We start from the raw sequence: 22,500 nt of genomic DNA, 5'->3' as shown, positions 1-22,500 counted from the left end.
TTTACCCCATTAAAGTAATATGTGACAGAGTATTAGGACCATTGCAGATTGAAAAAAAAAAAAAAAGAAAATTTTTGCCCAAAAATCTAAAAATTTCTATACATTTTTTAAAACCTCTGTTGAAAAGATGAAAATTAGCAAATCTAAAATTTTGAAATAAATCTTAGAAATGTACAACTATTAAAATTTCCCTTTTTTTGAGAATTTTTTTTGTCTATCAAATTTTTGACTTTTTAACTCTCCCAAGCTCATTTAGACCCCACAAGCTTTTTACAATAAGTTTTTTTTTTTTTTTTTTGAGGGGGGGGGGGAGCCGGAAACTGACGGTCTGATGGGACAGCGATCCACCCTCCTCCCCCCATCCAAACTTCCCTGCTTCCCCGTTGTCTGACCGTGACATCCGCCGCGGTACTACTGTGTGTCGTGCTAAGACTGCACAAGGGTTGTACTGAAAAATGTCCAACTTTTCTGGCAATCTCAAAATGTTTTGGGAGAAATGTTCTCTTTTCTTTTCCCTATCTACAATGGCCCTTACCACACCATAGAAATCAGTGGCGGGTTGACTGAGGAATAAAAGGATTTAGTTGCTAACCAAAAAAAAAAAAGTTTCCAGATGGATAGGTGTGGTCTATTGTAGATATTCTGGCAATGTTTTTAATTATGAAATAAAAATATTTTATGTTATAATATAACAGATTTTTTTTATTACACTTTGGTGTTAACTTTGTTTTTGTTTTTCCCATTTTCTCAAATTATTTTGATTTTTCTTTTTAATTACTTTATGCAAATCATGAAAATTAGAGACTCCAACAACCAGAAATGCAAAGCAATAAATAAATATAAGAAATAAACAATATAGGAAACGATCAGAACATAATTATTTTGCATGTATTTTTGAATTTCATTTGAAATTATTGAATTTATTTTAAGGAATAAAAATTAGAACAATGGAGAAAACCATAAAATTAATCAGTAAAATATATATATATATATATATATATATATATATATATATATATATTTTTTTAAGGAAAATCTGATTAGTATTTTAAATGGATAGATGATTTTAAAAGAACAAAGACACTATTGTTCCTCCAGACTCCACAAATGTACACATTTATGGAAACAGTCAAGTTTAAACTAACATAAGCTACACATAAAAACATTTTTAATTTATAAATGATGTTTTTAAGACAGATTTTAAATATAGATACATTTGCTGTTTTTCTGTAATTAAAATAACCATTTTCAATAATTTCCAGTGCTCTCTCATCTTAATATTTGTGCTTTACTGCTATTTCTGTGGATAAACGGCTTAACTGCAGTTGTTTTCCTTAAAAATGCTGGTGAGTCTGATTTCGCAGTTTGTATCGCGAGATTGACGTCACCAGATCCGTTTAATGATTGTGGCGGGAAGAAAATCTACAACGCGCTGTGGCGGGAAAAAAAGCAACGTGGTTAAGACAGGAAAGGGGGCGCTGTTGTGCGGCGTGTACTACAATGCCCCATAAAAACAAATGTAATGACCGACATAACGTGAAAAAAATTGTTTACTTAAATGATTGTTCTTCTAAATAAATTAAAATAATAATGTCCATTCAAGCTGCGTAAAGTTTTATAGCAATGTTTATGACAGTGATGTGTTAATACTCGAAGGGGGAGGGAAAAGGAGCGCAGGAAGAAACGGGGGAGGGGGCTACAAGGAGTTAATTACGACGGGGGGAGGATTTACATTACACTATAATATGCACGTTTTTAAGTAATAATGCTTATAACTTAATTTATTTTAGTTACACGATTGCTTGATTTAAAGAAAAAAAAAACAACAACTGTGAAATTGTAAGGCAGGCTGCAGCATCTCTCCGTGGTGTTTGGATCTCGGCAGGCGTGGAAAGGGAAGAAGTGCGTTGTTGGTTGACACTCGCCGTCATCGTTATCCGGCCTGCTGTGAGGCGAAGCCGGGAGCTGGAGTTTGCTGAAAGGGGGACTCACCATGGCAGTAAACCTGGACAAGGAGGCTTACTACCGCCGAATCAAGAGACTATACAGCAACTGGAAGGTGATTGTTATCGATGTGACGCGCGTGTCGGAGTCAGGGAGCCTGTTGGAGTTTACCATAGTTGTAAAAAGTGAGCTGCTGAACCGCTAAGTTAGCCCATGGTTTTATCTATGGCGAGTGTTGGTGTGTATGTGTTTGAGCCCGCGACCCTAAAAGCCAGCACGGCATCAGTAGTAGCTATACTGCCCAGATACACGGCATGGAGCCCCCTCGCAACTTTCTGAAAACTACCCTCTTGTCTTATCTGTCCGTCAGAGTGGCTAGCTACCTCATGTTAGCACACCAGTCCTCACATTCACCACGTTAGCTAGCCTGCTAGCCGAACGACCTAACCTGTAATGGTGTTACGTCTGCTCCCTTGATAAACAAATCACATTAAAGGTCTAAATGCATATATAAATGCAGCAAAATGTCCGCACCGGTCTACGGGACATTAAGCAAACCGCAGGTATATTTAGTTCATGTCGGTTTACATCTCCAGTGTTGACAACATGCTAATGTTAGCAGGCTAATTAGCATCTCAATAACATTCCAGTTACATGGTCAGGGACCACGGTGGGTTCTTTCATTTGGTTTTCCTAAAGCAGTTTAATTACTTTACGCTGTATTTTTGCTAGTTTTGTTGTAGCATTAAAAAAGTTGCAGCCTTTCGTTATTTTTCTTTTTCTGACTACCTAAAGGTGAGGGAGAATGTGGCGGGGGTGAGCAGAGTGTTCATAGTCTGGAGCATAGAGTAATTCAGCACTCATTCTACCTCGGTTGTTGCTGTGCACTGCCAGCCAGCTGGCTGAAAATAACCCCAAGAACTGTGAAATTGTAATAGAAAAATAGGAGCTACCCTAATAAAATTTTTGTGTCTACTGTGTTCATAGAATATGGTGAAAATTGCCCTTATTAGCCATTCATCAACACTTCTCATACTTTTATATTACGTTTGCATATTGTAACTGTGCAGCCTCTGTTTGTGAAAGGTCCCCTAATGGGTTTCAATAAAATAGAAAGAGAAATGCCAGAAAACTCGTTAAGCCTGGTGGTTGTAGTGCTCGGCAGTCATTCATCCAGCTGCCTGTTGTGTTTTTGAATTATAAAAATGTTGAAAATTATGTGTTATTGGAAGACTTATATCTGACCACCAACTATAAAGTCTTAAAAACTGCAAATGTTTGGAAAAAAAAAAAAAAAAACCTTAAATGAGAAATGCTAAGCCTGGTGGCCCACCAGGCTTATAATACTGGGAAACCCTGAATACCTTGGCTTGTATTGCTACTCATCATTGGTGCAATGTTTGGAATATCCGGCTTATTTTCCCAAATTCCAACCAGAACATTCAACTTGTGCATTCCCACATCCAAGCTATGTCTTTAGGCACAAATCAAATGCAGCATCACTCTATAAAGACCAGAACCATGTGCAGTAAGAATATGTATTTCAATACATATGACTTTAAACCATTATTTTAACTCAAGCGGTCTTAATAATTGATTTTTGGTTTTATTTAGAGCATTTTGTCTAAAGTTGTATCATTCGGCTTCGTCACGTTGTGCGTGTGTCCGTGTGTGTTCTCCAGAAAGCAGAGGATGAGTTCGGTAAGGTTGACGCCATTGTGGTTTCTGTGGGAGTTGATGAGGAAATCGTGTACGCCAAGTCCACAGCCATACAGGTGAGTGCAGGCCTCAACAACCAAACCCTGCATGATACCACCAGCGACAGTTAGCAGTACTTAAGAGTCCTGAACACAAACTTTCAGTCTTATCTCTAAATTACAGTTTAGCTCAAGTCTAAGCTCTATTCCCGTTTTTCTTTTCATTTACTTAGACTTTGTTGTGTTCGTTTAATCTGATTATAAGCTGTTTTGTTGATTTTCTTTAGACAGTGGCAGCCTTTTCCCTTCTGTTTTCACTGTAGTCCTTGTACCAGATCACACACGTATGTGCTTTTTTTGTTGTTGTTTTTTTGTTGCTGCAGACCTGGCTTTTTGGCTACGAGTTGACCGACACCATCATGGTGTTTTGCGAAACCAAAATAATTTTCCTGGCCAGTAAGAAGAAAGTGGATTTCCTCAAGCAGGTGGCCATAACTAAAGGCAATGAGAACGCTAATGGAGTGCCGCCCATCACGCTACTCACCAGGGAAAAGGTAACAGAAAGATGTCTGATTGGTTTATGCCTAATGGGACTTTTTTTTTCTTTGTAATTGGAGTTTATTCTTTGATTTGATTATGAAAAGTCTCAGTGTTGTACAGGCGGTTGTTCTTGCAACTATTGATGTAAATTCATACATCATTCCCAAATTTTGAGCAGAGTTGCATTTTCACCAGCCATCGCAACTTTTCCGAAAAATCTGACCAGTCACTTTAATGTTTAGCATATTTCCTACTTTTCTAACTTAACTTCCTGTTTCGTGACGTTTTTTGAAAGCCAAAAATGCCAGATGAAAACATAATGTGTGATGCTAAACTGTAACATTTGCCTTTCTCTATTTTTTAATTTTTGCAAAAAACATTTTGAAATATTAAGTTAAATGGCAGATATGGGATTTTTATTTATTTATTTTTTTTTGCACATTGATCTCTCCCCAAGACATGATTTTATTTGTACCAAGAGTGATATTTTAAGAATGTAGTTGAAAATGTTGTTTGAATTTTAGATATTAACTGTTTTAAAATCCTGTCCTTTTTTTGGGAAGGTTATTTCTTCCCAAATCTTAACTTTTTTGTAAGATCGTGTTATGGCAAAAGTAAAGCGCTCTCCACCTCCAAAAAAGTAGCTTTTTGAAAAAAGTGCCACAGAATTAGTAATTTTAGGCCGCAACAATCACAAAGAACATAAAAAAAAATTCTGGGGAGACTGTTTTATTCAAAGAAACTACACTCAATAATAAGCTGTAATAATAAGAGTAGACTGTTGAGCTTGAAATGAGACCCCATTGATTTGTGTGTATTTTCTTTTGTATCCTGCAAATCCTGTGCCGTCACAAACCACCATGTCTCTTGTGGTGCGCCTCTTCCAGAACGAAAGCAACAAGGCTAACTTTGACAAGATGATCGAAGCCATCAAGGGCAGCAAAGAGGGAAAGACGATAGGCGTGTTCAGCAAGGACAAGTTCCCCGGGGAGTACATGAAGAGCTGGAACGACACGCTCACCGCCGAGGGGCTGGACAGGGTGAGGCGCCATTCGACAGGCTGAGTCGTTCGCTGAGGAGAGCGAGGCGACGCGTCGTTTGCTCAACGTTTGGGTTTGTGTGGCGCAGGTGGACATCAGCGCTGTGGTCGCCTACACGATGGCGGTGAAGGAGGACGGAGAGCTCAACCTGATGAAGAAGGCGGCGGCCATCACCGGAGAGGTTTACTCCAAGTTCTTCAAGGAGCGGGTCATGGAGATTGTCGACGCAGATGAGGTGAGATGATGGACGGCGTTGGCATCAGTGTGTGTTTTCACTGATCACTCACTGGCTCTGAATCTTGAATTTGCTTTCTGGAGTTACATTGCAACTTTAGATGCACTGGGCTTTTCCCCAGTGTATTATAAGCCTGGCGGGCTGCCAGGCTTATAATATACTGGGGAAAAGCCCTTCGTTCAGCCTGTGTAGAATAAAAGCTGTAGGAAGTTAAACACATCCCTAATTCAATGCTTCTGGCTTTAAGTTGTTACTCTAACACACACCTTACACACAGTCTCAGAGTAGTTCTGCTGGACGTTTCTCTGTAATCCTCTGTTTTGCTTTCCTCAACAGAAAGTTCGTCACAGCAAGTTAGCCGAGTCGGTGGAGAAAGCTATAGAGGAGAAGAAGTACCTGGGTGGGGCCGACCCATCCACGGTGGAGATGTGCTACCCTCCCATCATCCAGAGCGGCGGCAACTACAGCCTGAAGTTCAGCGTCGTCAGGTAGACCGTCTTCCCCTCTGCAGGGACTCATTGGTTTCTGCCATTTTATGCTAGCTAGCGCGACAGAACTAAACTTAAACCACAAACTGAAAGGAGGCGATGGAGTTGAAGGATGTAGTGTACAAATAAGGCCACTAGATGTCGCTCAAATCGAGTGGATACCTGCCTGTTTTCCTTAGATGATGCCAACTGTTGTTGGCTGAAAACTAAGATTTGTTTTTCTAATTAACTAAACTTCTCCAACCTCTAATTCTGTGACGGCAAGAAGTATTTAACCCATCAGTCCTTCCCGTTTCTTTTTTTTTTTCTCCTTACCAGCGACAAAAACCACATGCACTTCGGTGCCATCACGTGTGCCATGGGGATCCGCTACAAGTCCTACTGCTCCAACCTGGTGCGCACGCTCATGGTGGACCCCTCTCAGGAGATGCAGGACAACTACAACTTCCTGCTGCAGGTGGAGGAGGAGCTGCTGAAGCAGCTCAAGCACGGTGAGTGTCTGAAAACGCTCTCAGCTTCTCTGTTATTACAACTGAAGCAGTAAAAACGTAAACCAGTGACATCTTTTCCTCCGCAAGGCGTGAAAATCTGCGACGCCTACAACGGCGTCATGGAGTACGTGAAGAAAGAGAAGCCGGACCTTGTGGCGAAGCTGACGAAGAACCTGGGGTAAAGGCAGAGCGGCGTAGCCTCCTCTCAGCGCCGCGTTACACACCTTCCACTCGCTCATGTCTGTGTTTTCTTCTCAGCTTTGCCATGGGCATCGAGTTCAGAGAAGGCTCTCTGGTGTTGAACGCTAAGAACCAGTACAAACTGAAAAAAGGTGAGCACATGAGCTCTACCGTTGGGTTTTACTGCACTGCATCTTTGCTAACACCTGCTGTCTCCAACAGGCATGGTGCTGAGCATCAGCCTGGGCCTCTCCGACCTGATCAACAAAGACGCCAAGAAGGAGGAGCAGAAGTACGCCTTGTTCCTCGGTGACACAGTTCAAATCAATGAGGTGAGGTCTTTTTTTCTCAATTTCATAGAACTTCCTCAAAGTGAATGTTTTGAAGTCATCGTTGCCGCATGAAGTTACGAGTTTTTCTGTTTGACTTGAACTCGGGCGTTTTGTTTGGCAGGAAGAGGCCGCCACGATACTCACTCCTGTCAAGAAAAAGATCAAGAACGTGGCCATCTTCTTGAAGGCAGGGTTACTCTTTGTCTCAATCTTTTTCTTTATTCTGAGTAAGAAAAACGGATCACCAGTAGACTTAGACTTATCAATTGTTTTTTTGTTTTGTTAGAATGATGATGAAGAAGACGAGGAGGAGGAAGGTGACGACGCTGAGGAGCTGCTGGGGAAGGGAGCCCGGAGCGCCGCCCTGCTGGCAGACAGAACCAGAGTGAGTTTGGACCTCTGCGTTGTTCCTCACCTGACTGCTGATTTAGTGTTTGCTCTGTCCTGATGATGTGAATGTCTCTGTACTCTATCAGCTACTTGGAAAGGTAAGTATTCATTGTTTTATCCTAAAATCTCACCAGCTGAACCGATTCAGTGATGTATATGACAAAAAAAACCCTGCTGATGGGAAAGACTGCCATTTTGATTTCAACAATCAATTTTTACTTGTTTTCTGTGTTTCCAAGTGTTTTTTCCCCACCACATATCTCAATACAAGTCTGTTTTCTGCATGTATGTTGTGTTTATCATCTTAAAAAAAAGAATTTGGTTCTTTTAAGCAATGATTTTTTTTCTTCTGTTTTATTTTGCAAATGAAATGTAGAACGAGATGACGGCTGAGGAGAAGAGGCGCGCTCACCAGAAGGAGCTGGCCAACAACCTGAACGAGGAGGCAAAGCGGCGTCTGACGGAGCAGAAAGGAGAGCAGCACATCCAGAAGTGAGTGTTGGGAGTTTTGGAAACGTTTCTTCCTCTCATAAAAGTACCTTTGCCTTCAGATCAATTATTCGACTTCGATTCATCAAATTTGATTAAATTAATTGATTTAATCAAATTAACATTTGTTAATCAATGTTATCGATTATTCATAAACAGTTGATTAATTGTGATTAATCAAAAAACAATGTTATCGCTCACTAACGTGTATCAAATTAACATTTGATTAATCAATGTTACTGATTAATCAAAAGCATTCAAATAATCACGATTAATCAAAAATGTATGTTATCCATCATTAACAAGTATCAAATTAACATTTAGATTATCAATGTTATTGATTAATGAAATATAGATTTTTCAAGATTTAACTTTTAGAAAATCTGGATTTTTAATTTTTTTCCCACTCTGCGTGTTTCCAGAGTTCAGAGTGAGCCAAAGTGTGGAAACAAGAATAATGTTGAAAAGTTAGAAATCTCAGCATGATGATTTTTGAAAAGTTCTTGAATTTCACTGTGGGAAAGCCTGAACCGTCCCTTATTTCCTCCCAGAGCCAGAAAATCAAACGTGTCGTACAAGAACGTCTCTCAGATGCCCAAAGAAAAGGAAATCAGGGAAATGAAGATTCACATCGACAAGAAATACGAGACGGTTATCATGCCCGTTTTCGGTATTGCCACGCCATTTCACATCGCAACTATTAAGGTAGCCTCATACTTTATAATCTATACTCCAGCACTTTTTAAAATACAAATAATCACTTTATTTATGGATTTGTGTCTGTTTTTTAATGTTTCAGAACATTAGCATGTCTGTAGAGGGAGACTACACCTACCTGAGAATCAACTTCTACGTCCCCGGCAGCTCTCTGGGGCGACAGGAGGGAAACATCTTCCCCAATCCTGACGCCACGTTTGTCAAAGAAATGTGAGTATTTCTACATAAGAATAATGCTCTACTGTCTGTCCGCTGTAGCTGACGATTAGTTTAGTAATCAATTATTCAGACGATTAATCAGATAAAAAAAAAAAAAATAGCACATTCTGCAAAATTTTCATTTAACCACTTAGGAAATGCTTTAAATATGTAAATAAACAATGAACAATAAATAGTTTCTTTCTTTTTTTTAAATATAACATTTTATTGCATGTTGTTGCCTAAAATGTATCAAGATTCCCTTTGTGAATTTGAACCAGGTGAAGTTAAAATATTTACAGACATAAATATTTCTCTTACATTTAAGATAAAGTTGTCTTTATCTTATATGTATACATGTATTTTGTACAGTTTTGACATAATTCCTGCTCTGAATGTGTCGTTTTTTTCATCAAATGATTGCTGTTTGAGTCTCCAGTTAACGATTAATCGATGAGTTCAGCAATTGATTCATCACGATTAATCAATTAATCCAGGATTGAAACCTGCTGCTTTTATAAATTTGAATAAAATAGATTTTTCTCTTATCAATGACCTTGTACGCCCCCTCTCTCTTCCCTCTGGCAGCACGTACCGGGCGTCCAACCTGAAGGTCCCCGGCGACACGTCGGTGCCGTCCACCAACTTGCAGAACGCCTTCCGCATCATCAAGGAGGTCCAGAAGCGCTACAAGACGCGGGAAGCCGAGGAGAAGGAGAAGGAGGGCATCGTGAAGCAGGACTCTCTGGTCATCAACCTGAACCGCAGCAACCCCAAGCTCAAAGACCTCTACATCCGGCCCAACATCGCCCAGAAGAGGATGCAGGGCTCGCTGGAGGCGCACACCAACGGTACGGAGGGTGGAAGCGTCGCGGCGATCAGGTTCACGTAAACCTGACGGGATGATCGATGCTGAGTTCTGTCATTTTATTTTTCCCCCTCAGGTTTCCGTTTTACGTCGGTCCGCGGCGATAAAGTGGACATTCTTTACAACAACATTAAACACGCCATCTTCCAGCCGTGTGACGGGGAGATGATCATCGTTCTACACTTCCACCTAAAGGTACATTTAGTAACTCCTAATGTAAAACGGAATGAGCTGGCAAAAGTACTCAACTCGATTTTGGCCGATGTGATTTATTTAATTATTTATTTTTGACTGAAAAGCTGCTGAATATTGTGACAAAGTTGCTACGTTTGCCACATTGTGGTGATTTTCGGGCCTTTTCAAAGTAAGACGAGATCGGCTGTTTGCAGATCACCCAAAATGAAGAAAATGGGTCCAGTTTATTTTTTTCTGGAATTTTTTTTATAAAATATAAATACAGGTGCAGTTGGAGACAGCAGGTTTAAATACTTTACCCCGTTTCTTCTTCCCTTTTTTTGTCCCCTTGCCAAAACCCTGTTGGATTCTCCTCCATGCATTCTTTAATTCTATCACAAAATGGTTGCTAATTAGCCAACTCCAACCAACATCTAACCTTTGACCTTTTGGCTTGTCCCCCAGAACGCCATCATGTTTGGCAAGAGGCGTCACACGGACGTGCAGTTCTACACCGAGGTCGGGGAGATCACCACGGATCTGGGCAAACACCAACACATGCACGACAGAGACGACCTGTACGCCGAGCAGATGGAGCGCGAGATGAGGCACAAGCTCAAGTCGGCGTTCAAGAACTTCATCGAGAAGGTGGAGACGCTGACGAAGGAGGAGCTGGAGTTCGAGGTTCCCTTCAGGGACCTGGGGTACGGAAACGGGGATCCGTGAACTATAAGGAGATGAATTTAGTTTGAAAACAAGGAGGTGTGCTAACAGATGTATGTCCTCAGGTTCCAGGGCGCCCCCTACAGGAGTACCTGCTTATTACAGCCAACATCCAGTTCCCTCATCAACGTTACAGAATGGGTGAGAACACTGAAAGGTTTGAGATCTAATTCTCATCTTCTTAAAGGGGCAGTATCATGTAAAATGTACTTTTATGACCTTTACACCATATTATGATAACATACATGGAGTGTTGCCTTGATTATTTTATGAATGTTTGAGAAATCTTGTAAACTCCATGGCAGCCATTCAGCCTTGCAGAACACCTGGCTGGACCTAGCCCCGCCTTCGAGGATGAAACTCCTCCTCGGAGCTGCAGTGTCCAAGTTTCTGGCTTCTTATGCTCCTTCAGACTAGCCAGCAGCAATTAGCAAACATCTGATAAAACTGAGCATCTCATTATAGGACCTACTTCTAACAACTGAAGCTAACATAGTTACTTGATTGTGTTATAAAATGGCGCTGTGCCTGAAAAATATGTAATACCGCCCCTTTAAAAAATGATCAAAATCTTTTCTACTTTTAGCCGCCGTTTGTGGTGACTCTCGACGAGGTGGAGCTGGTCCATTTCGAGCGCGTTCAGTTCCACCTCAAGAACTTCGACGTCGTCATCGTCTACAAGGACTACAGCAAAAAGGTCACCATGATCAACGCAGTGCCTGTCAACTCCCTGGACCCAATCAAGGAGTGGCTCAAGTACGACGCAGTTCAGTTGACTGTTGACTACAGATCTTTTTATTTTCTTCTCTTTTTTATTCATTTTCTTTTTGTGTGTTTTTTCAGCTCGTGTGACATCAAGTACACAGAAGGAGTCCAGTCTTTGAACTGGACCAAGATCATGAAGACCATTGTGGACGACCCAGAGGGTTTCTTTGAGCAGGGAGGCTGGTCGTTCTTAGACCCAGAGAGCGAGGTGAGCTTTAGTGATTAAAACAAACTGGATTCATTTTAGTACTTAGATTCAGACTTACTTTAACATAATTGCACAAAGCCACAACAGTAGCTGCGTTTCCATTGACTGTATAATTGTGTGATTTGACTTGAATAAATTTGCTTTATGAAATGTTGGATTCATCCAAAGCCAGTTGGTACATTTTGCAAAACTTCACTGAAAATACTTTTTTCCTCTTCACACAAGTCACATAATCCACAACTGAATGTTACTACTGGCAGAAACGACAGGAAGTGACAACAGGAAGTGGTTGGAGGATCATGTTTTTAATAACTTACTTCATGAACAAACTTATTCACCTGTAACCTTAATTTTGTTTGTTATTTTATGGAAACACCTCAATTGCAAAAGTGTTTTTTTGACATTAGCAGAATATCAACAAAAGTTTTGCACTAATTTGTAATGGGAACACATAACAAACTATTCTAAAATAACTAGAATAACTATTATTCAAGACATAAAATATTTCTAAAAATATGAGGCAACAATCAAAATAATATTGAACTGTTTCGACTTTTTGGGAGAAAATTCAAGTTTCCTTTGGGTTTTATTGACTTCCTCCACTCATCTTCCTTTTTTGTTTTAGGGAAGCGGCGCAGAGGAAGACTCGGAGTCCGAGATGGAGGACGAAACATTCAACCCATCTGCTGACGAAGAAGAGGAGGAAGAGGAAGACAGCGACGAAGACTACAGCTCGGAGACAGAAGACTCTGGTACGATACTCCTGCTCCACGTTTTGGTCAAGGTTTGTCTCGCCACTATAAGGCACGGTTGAACTCAACTTCCTGTCTGGCTGCAGATTACAGTGCTTCAATGGGCAGCGAGGAGGAGAGCGGCAAAGACTGGGACGAGCTGGAGGAGGAGGCCAGGAAAGGTTCGTGTCTGCACCTGGTTTCCATGGAGATCACACTGGAAAAACACAAAATTTTACCAAGTAATTTCTGTCCAGTACATGTTCCACTGGCATATTATTTCACTTATTCCTTTTTTAAAGGAGAACTTATATGTAGCTATATCTTTTTGATCAATATATAAAAAAATGATTAAAACAAGCTCCTATACTTGAAAAGTTACTTGCAAGTTAGTTTTGTTTTATTTCAAGTCTATTAAGATATTTGCATTAAAAACTATACCAATATTACTTGGTAAGGTTTTGTGTTTGTGCAGTGTAGTTGCTTTTGGTTGTTAGTTATCTTTAGGTCAGGTTACAGTCTTTGAATATTTCCCTAACTTCCTGTGCTGTAATGACAGCAAAGATCAAAATCCTTTAAATCTTTACAACTTCTTTTAAACTTCAGGTAAATGAGATCTGTTTTCCAAATGAAGACTGTTTAGAGACACACCAAGATGGAGACTGTTGACCACAATCGGCCAGTTTTCACCTTGATCGACTTGTTGGACACTCAAAAATGGGGTCTGGTCACACTCTTCGGTGCGGTCACTGATACCGAGTAAAGAAGATTGTCTTATAGAATCAGAGATATCAGATATTTTTGCAAACAGCTGAGGCTGAAAATCGACAACGATTTCTGATTAATGCAGTATTGAAATATTGGTTGTTCTACTAACAAGATTACAAACCGTTTTCTGGGCTGAATGGTTAAAGAAAAGTAATTTGTGGCGTAATCCTGCGACTATTTTTAATCTTCCTCAGTCGTCGAGGTAATTGGTTTCTCCTTCCGTTCTGCAGCTGACAAAGAGAGCCACTATGAAGACGAGGACACTTCCAACAGGAAGAGGAAGGCACGCTCATCGGCCCCTCATAGTAGTAAAAAGAAGCGGCGGTCCTAAACTGACACACACTCTCACATACACACACACACACACTGCCAAACCCATTTTACCCTCCTGCCATTTTCCTTTTATTCCCTCCCTGGTTTTTTTTTTTTTTTACAAAAATCACACACACACACACACACACACACATTTTCAGACAAACAATCTGTACATATACGTAGAAGGTCTCCCCCCATTTTTCTTCGTCCCTTTTTTGGGGGGGGGTCTGTGAAGTTTCTTGTGACGATGAAAGAACCAGCAGTCACACTTCATTCTACAGCTTTTCATCATGTTCATTCCTGACTTACTCTGTTCTTCAGCCAGCTACTATTTTTGGTTTTGTGTGTGTGTGTGTGTGTGTGTGTGTGTGTTCATGGGTTTTTATTGCAAGTTGTTTTCTGTTTAAGATAAAATTGGTTTCTTAATATGATGGATAAATAATAAAAGATGGCCTGTCATCCCCTCTGCAAAGTGTTTTTATATGAAAACTGAGAAACCTGTGATTCTTCATCTCATTTTTTTCTCCTTTTTCCTCTTTATGAAAATGTGATAACAAGCAGGAGGATTCACCTTTCCTGATTGTTTTTGTTTTTCTAATGGGCTTTGTAAACTGATGTAGTTATGCACATACACACACACACACACACACCATCCTCCTCACACTTGTCCTACGTTTCCCTTTTTGTTGTATCAGAATAGATGTACTGTTGATTCTGAAAATCTGTTTTTTGTTTTTGTAATAAAATTAAAAGAAACTGTAGTTTGTTTCCATTGGGGTTTTCTTCAGCTTTTAAGGTATATAAATAGGATGAATTGGCCAAGAAGTATTGAGTTGTGTGTGATGGGGAATGAAGGGATCAGATTTGAGTCCACTTCTAGTTAATGTGAGGCTGATGGATGAGGTCAAGCAGGAAATGTCTGCCAGGAAGAGGGAAATTAATTATGACGTTTGCAGATGATATTGCGATTGTATTTTGAGTGGGGAGCCAGAAGAGAGCCTGAGATATTGAATGTGTGCTTGAATGAAAGATGGTGAAGCTAGTAACGAGAGAATAAGTATGAATACGGGACAGAGGTGGAACGGTATATCATCTGCATAGAGGTGGATTTAACTGCCTCAGATTAAAACATGGAGTGGAGATGGGTTTCAGGACAGTGGCAGCATACAAAAAATAAATCAATGTTAGTGTAATACAAGAATCTTAAAAATATTAAATCAAGATGTACAAATTTGGGGAAAATTAAAAGTACAAGACAATTTTTGGTTGCCTTGTTTTATGTCCAGGTGCTCTTGTAGGTCAGGCTCTTTCTAACACAGCTGGGTAATTTTATTGTTTAAATGCTATAATCTACAAAATAAGTCTGTAATATTTCAATGACACCCCAATTACACATATTAAATGTAAATAAAATTTAATTTGTACATATCGTAAAGATTCTTGACATAACAGATGAAATGGGTCCAAGTTTTCACCCTGACAAACACCAGCAGTAAAATCAAGGACGAATCTGTTCAGACCACTGATGACACGGTTCAAAACAAGGATGAGACATGCTCTGTAGCGGAATGGTAAGAACCTAGCTTCTTTTATTGTCTTAGGATTTTTCTACTTTAAATCTAAAATTAGGTGGTCAATGCTATGACAGTGACTTGCTTTTTCTAAACAACTTATTTTATGGTGTTGTAGCCTCATAGTTGCTGCCATTTCTTCCTTGAAAATGAGGTTTTTAATCTCGATGGTAATGTCTTTACCAGGTCAGCGGTTTAACTGCATCATAAAAATTATTTATCCTTAAATAGTTTCCGTCAATAGAAACGTGGCTTTGGGGGCGGTGGCGTATCAATCTTACTTCGGATGGAAAATGACGGGAAACGTCCGCCATTTTGTTGATGGCATTCAGCTCTCCACGCGCCGTATCACTCAGAACAAATCCGCGTTGTGTGGCGCCATCTACCGGCTCCACGCAGCGTCACAGTGGCCCAGCGAGCCATCCGAGAAAACCGCTGCTGTGAAGTTGAAGTCCATGTGGATAAAGGTGGGATTTTTATTTATTTATTTTCAGGAATACAAAGTAGGTGTTTCGTTGACTGCTGTAGAAATATTCTTACTTTTACATTACAAACATTTCCTGTAAGACTGAAGACTGTTTAGAAATTGTGAAATAGAATAAAAAAGTATTGGTACAAGACCGAACGTATCTGGAACGATCCAGCCAAATTTGAAATACCGTAATTCCGCGACACTTGGCGCTATCGGAAAAATTCCAACGGTTTCTAAAAGGGAAGACGTTGCGCTTTCCAGCCAATATTGGGTTATTACGGTAATTTCACCCTGTGAGATTCCTTGACTAATTGAGCAAATCAGACTATATTTTAAAAATAAAATTCTGGTGAGAATCACATCTTGTTGTTACAAATAGAAACTCAAGGCTATTGCAGTGAAAATAACAATTAAATGTTACATGTTTATCCTTAACCAAGAAACTCAAGCTCACATTTTGGCCCTAATAAACAGAATCAACTGTTTCATCTTAAAATAAGTAAACATGAAACTGGTGTAAACACCGCAAAATGTGAGGAGGTTCAAAGGTTACAAGTATTTCTGCAATACATTGGAGTGAAATGAATCATTCATGCTGTGCAAAAATGACTGATAGGTACCTAAAGTACAGAGGGTGTGTGCCCCAGCAGAATAAACCAGTTACACATGCTGCTGCATAAGTTTCATTTTATCTGAAAAGCATTTGAAAAAAGAGTTTCTTCTTCTATGAAACAGTATGATACCTTTTGTTCACCTGCTGTGAGAACATGTTTGTAATGTCCCCATGTACTTGCAGCTTGTGGTTTTACTGGAGGTTGTGTAAGACTTCCAAAGAATAAAAGAACATCTCAATTTCCTGGATACTCTTTAGAAAAATGTATGAAAACATATTAGTAAAATTATACCTGTGTACATCAACTTTCAGCCTCTGAGCTAATTCAGTTTTTTCTACTAGCTTTTCTCATCTAGTTTCAATTTTACAGCTGATATTTATTAGTCGGCTGTCATGTTATGTTGTACTAATTATCAGGTGCAACGACTTCCTGACTTGATTTATTGACAGCAGTGATTGTGAAATATTTGGGCATGATTGTAAAGAAAACATTTACACAGAATGGGCAACGCTTCTTTTCAAGCCTGGGTCTCTTCTAGAAGCATCTTTTACAAATTGGAATATTTAGTTACATATTTAGCAATAGTTTGAGAGTCGTTGATTTTGGTTTGCTGTAGTCAAAATGCAGCTTGACTCAGATAAGACAAATTCTTCAAATTTAATCTTGGATCAGGTTTTGTATAATAATAATAAAAAAAATGGATGTCACTGTGACATCCAAAAGAAACCAGCGTGAATAAAATTGAGACCCTTTGCTATAGAGGCTCAATCTTGCCTCAACTGAAAATAAGTTTCCTCTGATATTACCTCTTACAGCCTTTTTACTATTATTGCTTCACTGAGATGAGAGAAATCATCTGCCTTATCTGACTGTATGTATAGATATCTATATCAATATAAGACATATATCTAAATGTGTGTGTATATATATCTTAAAATATATACACACATTTTCTCTTAAAGCCTACTTTTACAGGAAAACAGAATCTGACCTTCACTTCTGAAGAAACACAACTTATGTTTTGTGCCATCTGATCTTTCAGGCGTGAGCTGATGACGTAGAACAGCTGATATATTTATTGTGAAGGCACAATGAAGAATGCCAACAATGTTACTCAGAGAAATACTATGATAAACAGGACAAAAGTATTCAAAAAATGGGGCGGGACTGTCATAGGTTGTAATAAATAGCCTCGTCTGAAGGTTCGGTCAGCTGCACACCTGCTGGAACTCTTAACAGGTAAGAAGATTAAATTGTGTGTTAATCTGTCTTTATGTAATGTTTGGAGAAAAAGAAACATAAATTTATTATTCATCTATTTCTTTAATTTTTAAGTTAAAATCTAGTTGAAATCCATTTTGACAGTTTTTAAAGATATTCACTGTTGCATCTTCTAAAACTGATTTGATTGTTAAACCTTTTTTGCTGGAGAAATTAATTTAATGTAAGATCAACTTGTTTGGTTAAATATGTTCTTTCATCATGAAAGAATCATGTTTACCACAAACAGTCAAACTAGTTTCACAGAAAATGTAGCTCATCATGACCCAGAATTATACAGTGTTACATTTCAGGAAACCAAACGAAGAGTTGTGACCGGTTTCTTTACGACTGTTTTGTGGTTCGAGTCGTCATAGAGACAAGGTCGTCTGGTTTAGGAACCTCTGGGTGTCATCTGTAATGTTTGCAGATGACACACAGTGCTTTATTCGGCATCTGCAACAAAGACGGCTCATTTCATTAAGCCAGAAACATACATTCAGTCTTACCTTCCATGTTTTATGGTCATAATCCGTGTCAGAGAGAATATTTCCACTTCACTCCTGAAATTTGTTTTCCGTGCATAGTCCATGTTGGCTATGTGATCTTGTAAACTTGTGAATATATATATATATATATATATATATATATATATATATATATATATATATATATATATATATATATATATATATATATATATAAAAGTTAGTGCAATTATTATTTGAGGAATGCATTTATAGTTTTAAAGTTTCTGACATTCTCTTTTCTAATTAAGGTATTGAAACGGCTGTGAATCGTTTATTAACAAGTGCAAAGAAGACATCTCTTCCATTTGGAGAGGCCACAATGGAAAGTAACTCAGGAGAAAGCGTGACCCCTGACCTCAGTGCAGAGACACCTGACGAACATTCAGTTCTTCTTCACAAACCACGCATTTCTGAATATGTGCGAAACCAGCCATTGTCCACCAACACAAAGCTGTTTTCAGTGTTGGCCTTGTTGAACGCACATGATCCGGAGTCCAAGCTGGACTTTCAAGACTGTCAACAAATCCTCGGACCGCCTGATCCCAGCCATGGAGAGCCTCCCTTTGAGGAAAGAATGGAGCCTTTTTCCTGCTTCATCACGGTGTCCAGTGAAGCCGTGCATGTGATAAACACAGATGTGGCCAAGAGCTGTTTGGAGCTATTAGCTGACCTGAACATTAGCAAAAATGTTATAGTGAAGGATTGCATAGAATTACTTTATGGGGATAAAGTCCAGCCGCATACAGTCAGTTCCCTCAGAAATGTACTGACAGGGAGCAATGTGGTGGAAACCAGCAAAGATGTGTCCTTACGTCTGACTAAAGAAATAATGGGGAAAGACAGCATGGCGCTGCGAACGACGACTACAAAAAGTAGCTCAGAAAGAACTGTGACCTCAAATATTAATCAGACGTCATTCCTAGACTTCTTCTTCTGTCTTTTTAAATCAGACATATTTGTATATGTTGAAGACTACCCAGATTCCGACAACACAAAATTGTTCTCTATCTTGGCGCTGTTGAACGCGTATGTTCCAAACTCTTACCTGCTCATGGAAAAGTGCCAACAGATCCTTGACGATTCTTCACTTGAAGAAAAAATGAAGCCATTCCTCAGTCTTGATGCATCCAGTCAATGTCTGTGCTTGATTCACCCAGATATTGCAAATAGATCTTTGGAGCAACTGGCTGACCTGGAGATTTCCAGAAGTGCCATCACATCCAAATGTATAGCTTCACTTTGCGGAGACCAAGCAGAACCTTTCATAGTCGAATTGATAAAAAAGCTACTGACAGAGAGAGAAAAGAAAGAGAATGGCAGAAGTAAGTTCTCAACATTGATAGAAGACATATTGACAATAGAGGGTCCTTCTGAAGCTCTTGATGTATTAATAGAGGCTTCCCAGACATTTCAAGACAAATTCATCTATCCTCAAACAATTGCTCGCTTGTATTACCAGAAAGACATAGACTATGAAGAAGCAGAACGCTGGGCAAATGAAGCTATAAGTAGAGATTCGAAAAACTCCTATACTGCTGACACTCTTGGACAGGTGTATAAGAACTGGTTAAAGGAAAAAACCACATCACACAATGAAGTCAATGATATGGCAGAGAAAGGCTTTAAAGCTTTCAGAAGTGTGGAGAAGAAAGCTAAGGATGAATGTGATGATGAAACAAATTCGTTCAACAACCGAGGCCATTTTGGTTTTATTCAAGTAGCCAAGATAGTTTCTGAGAAACATAAATGTTACGATCCATTCAGGGAGACACTAAAATCTGAAGTAAAAGAGAAGTTTGGGTTTTTTGAATGGTATCTCAGCTACTCCAATCTTGGCAAGCCTCACAAGACAACTGTAGAGCCAGATTTCTTTTGGAGAGAGGTTGCCTCTTGCTATAAAAAATACACAGCGGAAAATGCAGCTGATTCCACCAGCTTCCCAGCTCTTCTCGATTGTCTGAATCACGGCCTTTTCGTGTCGAAGGAAAAACGAGCTTTCAAGTCTGGGGTGACTGAGAAAACACGGCCACAGCTGGAGCAAATCCGAGATTATTTAAAGACTGCTTATAATAAAAATGTAGGTGATGTCAAAGTGGCAGAGAGGTACATCCTTTCAAACATCATCCTGAGCAACAAGGAGCCTCACTCTCCTCAACACGCCTTGGTTAGAAAACTTCAGAAAATACTTAGGAGACACATGTTTACCGTGGTGAATCAAAGACACCCAGAGTTTTACCTTTTGGTCCTGCTGTTGTTCTGGCCAGAGGAGCAGCTTCAAGACCAAACCTTGGAGGAAGCAAACGCAGGAAAAGAATCTGAACAACCATCTTCTGGTCTGAACTATAACCTGGAAGAATATGTCACCCTAATGGAAAAGGCTTATCTTGAAGTCTATCACAGGTACCTCCGAGGTCGTTACCTGCTGCCACAGTTTTTCCTAGGGAAGGGCTCTGGACTTAGCAGATGGATCCACAGGTCTAGACTGGATGCGGCGGTGGAACTCGTGGTGGATGCAGAGCTTGGTAACGCCCCGAACAGAAACAGAGTAAAAAGAAAGAAAATCAATGAGATGTGGATGAGTTGGAAGGCGTGGCAGCTGCCACAAATCCAAGAGCTACTTCAGCCACTCTCAGACGTGACCTGTACAGTGCAGTCAGACGTAAAGGCGACTGTTAGTGTTGGAGGGGAGAAAATTAAAGTCAGAACAGAGTGTAAATCTGGCACTTCGGCAAAGAGCCCCGAGATTTTTTATCTTGGCTTCGATATCATGGGTCCTGTCGTCTTCAAAGTGCCAAAGGAATAACCTCTGAGGGCCCCTGAAGACGTCATAAAGGTTCACCAACAAAGCAGCAAAACGACTCTGTAGATGTCAGCGTTGCTTTTGAATCAGAAAGCATTATTCAGACATGCTTTAAACACCGTCTGTTTTTTTTTTTTTATGAATATCCTACATATTTCTTATCTTGGTTTTTTAAATCACACGACTAAATATGTTTGTGACACAGTGTGTGTTACACTTTTATTGACTTTTGACAAGTGTGTTAAAAAGCTTTTGTTGTTAATCATGAATGAATTTCCCTTTTTTTATAACCATTATTCAAGTTGTTATCATTAAACAATCACAAATTGAAGTGAAGATTATTGAATAAATGAAAAACTATTAAATTGGTTGTTCTGTCATAATGTTATATGAAAGGGCGGATGTCTGCAGAGAAGTCATAAAAAGGAGGTCATGTTATTGGTCTGGACTGCTTGTAAGTTGTTTTGTGCCATAAATATGAGTTGTTTATTAAGTAAATAAATAAATTAATAATAACAAAATACTGGGTCTTTGTGTGTTATCACCTTAAGTATGAAAGATCTTTTCCTTTTCAAAATTTCATGGATGGTTCAGTGTTCATATTATATAACATCACATATCTTTTGTCTTAGTATCTTTATACAGAAAAGGGAATAATCACATATCATAAATCATAAAATAATCGGTAACGCTTTATTTGAAGGGGTGTGCATAAGACTGTCATGACACTGTCATAAACATGACATAACACCTGTCATGAATGTAAAGAAGTCTTTATGAATGTTTATGACAGTTGTCATGAAGTGTCATTCGGTAAATAATGACACTTTTAATGCAAAGTTGCTCTAAAAGTTGCATTGAAAGTCCATTAAAAGAGCTAACTTTGCATTAAATTGTCTTGTTTACAAAATCATGCAAAGTTGGCACTTTTAATGGACTTTCAATGCAACTTTTAGAGCAACTTTGCATTAAAAGTGTCATTTTTTACTGAATGACACTGCATGACAAATGTCATAAACATTCATAAAGACTTCTTTACGTTCATGACAGGTGTTATGTCAGTCTTCTGCACACCGCTTTAAATCATCAACCTAACACAATCTAACACAACCAGTTGTGCTAGCATCTATAAATTCAATAAATCATTGAATGGTCCCTTTATTACTTATAATTTATGTTTCTGAATTGATCGCGTCTAGGAACATTCGGATGATCACATGATGTCACACTCCTCTACTGGCATTTCACCTCATGTATCTCTGCACAAATAATAAACAAAGGAATCTTAAACTTTGAATCATCGCAGGGCTGTCGTGTTGCCATAGCAACCCTTAGATTTTATTTTATTTTTTTATCTACTTCCAGCTGCCTTTTGCAGAGTGAAGCTAGGAAAATAAAGTCGTCCTTTTGTCTACTGTTGCAGACATAAACAGATATTTTCTAAAACTCTCCTGTACCTTTAAATGTGTGTTTTGGTCAGATGTGACTAAGATTTAGCTTTTTGACAGGAAGGTGAAATAACAGATAAATACGAGGAAAGAACCTCATTCCCACTGTGAAGTATAGTGGAGGAACTGTGATGCTGTGGGTCTGTGATGTTCCAGGAACCTCCTAGATTACATGAGACCATGAACTCTCTGAGGCTTCATGAAACAAATACATCTTGACAATTTTTATATTTAAGTGTGAAATTATGCTTCTGCATGCAGTGAGAGATACATTTTCACTTTTTATTTTTATCAGGAATGCCAATAAAATTATAGGGCATCTTGTTATTTGGTGAAACCCCTCAGATTTTGTCATGTCTTTGTCAAATACTCTGAGTGAGATGAAAACAAAATTCAGATGAAAATCAAATCGCTGTGTAAAGCAACACTTTTAAGATTCTCTTAAAAGTGATTGTTTGTTCAACAAAAATGTAAATGTAATTTTGGTTTGTAAATAGAAGAATCAGGGAGAA

General features: G+C 39.1%; 2 protein-coding genes across 3 annotated transcripts; both read left to right on the top strand.

Annotated features, from left to right (window-relative positions):
* The first annotated feature begins 1,702 nt into the window (after positions 1-1,702).
* On the top strand, positions 1,703-14,054 carry supt16h (SPT16 homolog, facilitates chromatin remodeling subunit). Of its 2 annotated transcripts, XM_015029214.1 has the most exons (25): positions 1,703-2,059; positions 3,627-3,719; positions 4,025-4,195; positions 5,069-5,221; positions 5,310-5,456; positions 5,793-5,944; positions 6,263-6,435; positions 6,523-6,613; positions 6,694-6,767; positions 6,838-6,947; positions 7,069-7,134; positions 7,234-7,332; positions 7,424-7,435; positions 7,714-7,829; positions 8,378-8,531; positions 8,626-8,753; positions 9,330-9,592; positions 9,686-9,804; positions 10,249-10,487; positions 10,572-10,647; positions 11,093-11,262; positions 11,350-11,479; positions 12,105-12,231; positions 12,318-12,392; positions 13,209-14,054. In XM_015029214.1, exons 1-25 carry the CDS (start codon positions 1,994-1,996, stop codon positions 13,307-13,309), a joined length of 3,105 nt encoding a protein of 1,034 aa, XP_014884700.1. In that variant the 5' UTR covers positions 1,703-1,993; the 3' UTR covers positions 13,310-14,054. The 2 variants fall into 2 exon arrangements, with proteins under 2 accessions (XP_014884700.1, XP_014884701.1); XM_015029215.1 differs by lacking the exon at positions 7,424-7,435.
* A 2,867-nt stretch (positions 14,055-16,921) lies between these two features.
* LOC106945490 (sterile alpha motif domain-containing protein 9-like) lies at positions 16,922-20,543 on the top strand. The gene is made up of 2 exons (XM_015029206.1): positions 16,922-17,189; positions 17,989-20,543. The coding sequence occupies exon 2, from the start codon at positions 18,060-18,062 to the stop codon at positions 20,541-20,543; it is 2,484 nt and encodes an 827-aa protein (XP_014884692.1). The 5' UTR covers positions 16,922-17,189; positions 17,989-18,059.
* The last annotated feature ends 1,957 nt before the right edge of the window (positions 20,544-22,500 follow it).

This window comes from Poecilia latipinna, unplaced genomic scaffold (assembly GCF_001443285.1).
Source record: "Poecilia latipinna isolate Pla-1442-1.1 unplaced genomic scaffold, P_latipinna-1.0 Scaffold147, whole genome shotgun sequence".
NCBI classification, from domain to species: domain Eukaryota; kingdom Metazoa; phylum Chordata; class Actinopteri; order Cyprinodontiformes; family Poeciliidae; genus Poecilia; species Poecilia latipinna.
The sequence above is the reverse complement of the archived record's forward strand: the minus strand, read 5'-3'. Positions and strand labels throughout refer to the sequence as shown.

What these genes read in the sequence shown, in the direction of transcription:
- supt16h (XM_015029214.1), top strand. Translation starts at nt 1,994, where the DNA reads ATGGCAGTAAACCTGGACAAGGAGGCTTACTACCGCCGAATCAAGAGA. An exon ending in AGATTGTCGACGCAGATGAG is followed by an intron (nt 5,457 to 5,792) that starts GTGAGATGATGG and finishes TTTCCTCAACAG; the next exon opens with AAAGTTCGTCACAGCAAGTT. An exon ending in GCTGGAGGCGCACACCAACG is followed by an intron (nt 9,593 to 9,685) that starts GTACGGAGGGTG and finishes TTTCCCCCTCAG; the next exon opens with GTTTCCGTTTTACGTCGGTC.
- LOC106945490 (XM_015029206.1), top strand. Translation starts at nt 18,060, where the DNA reads ATGGAAAGTAACTCAGGAGAAAGCGTGACCCCTGACCTCAGTGCAGAG.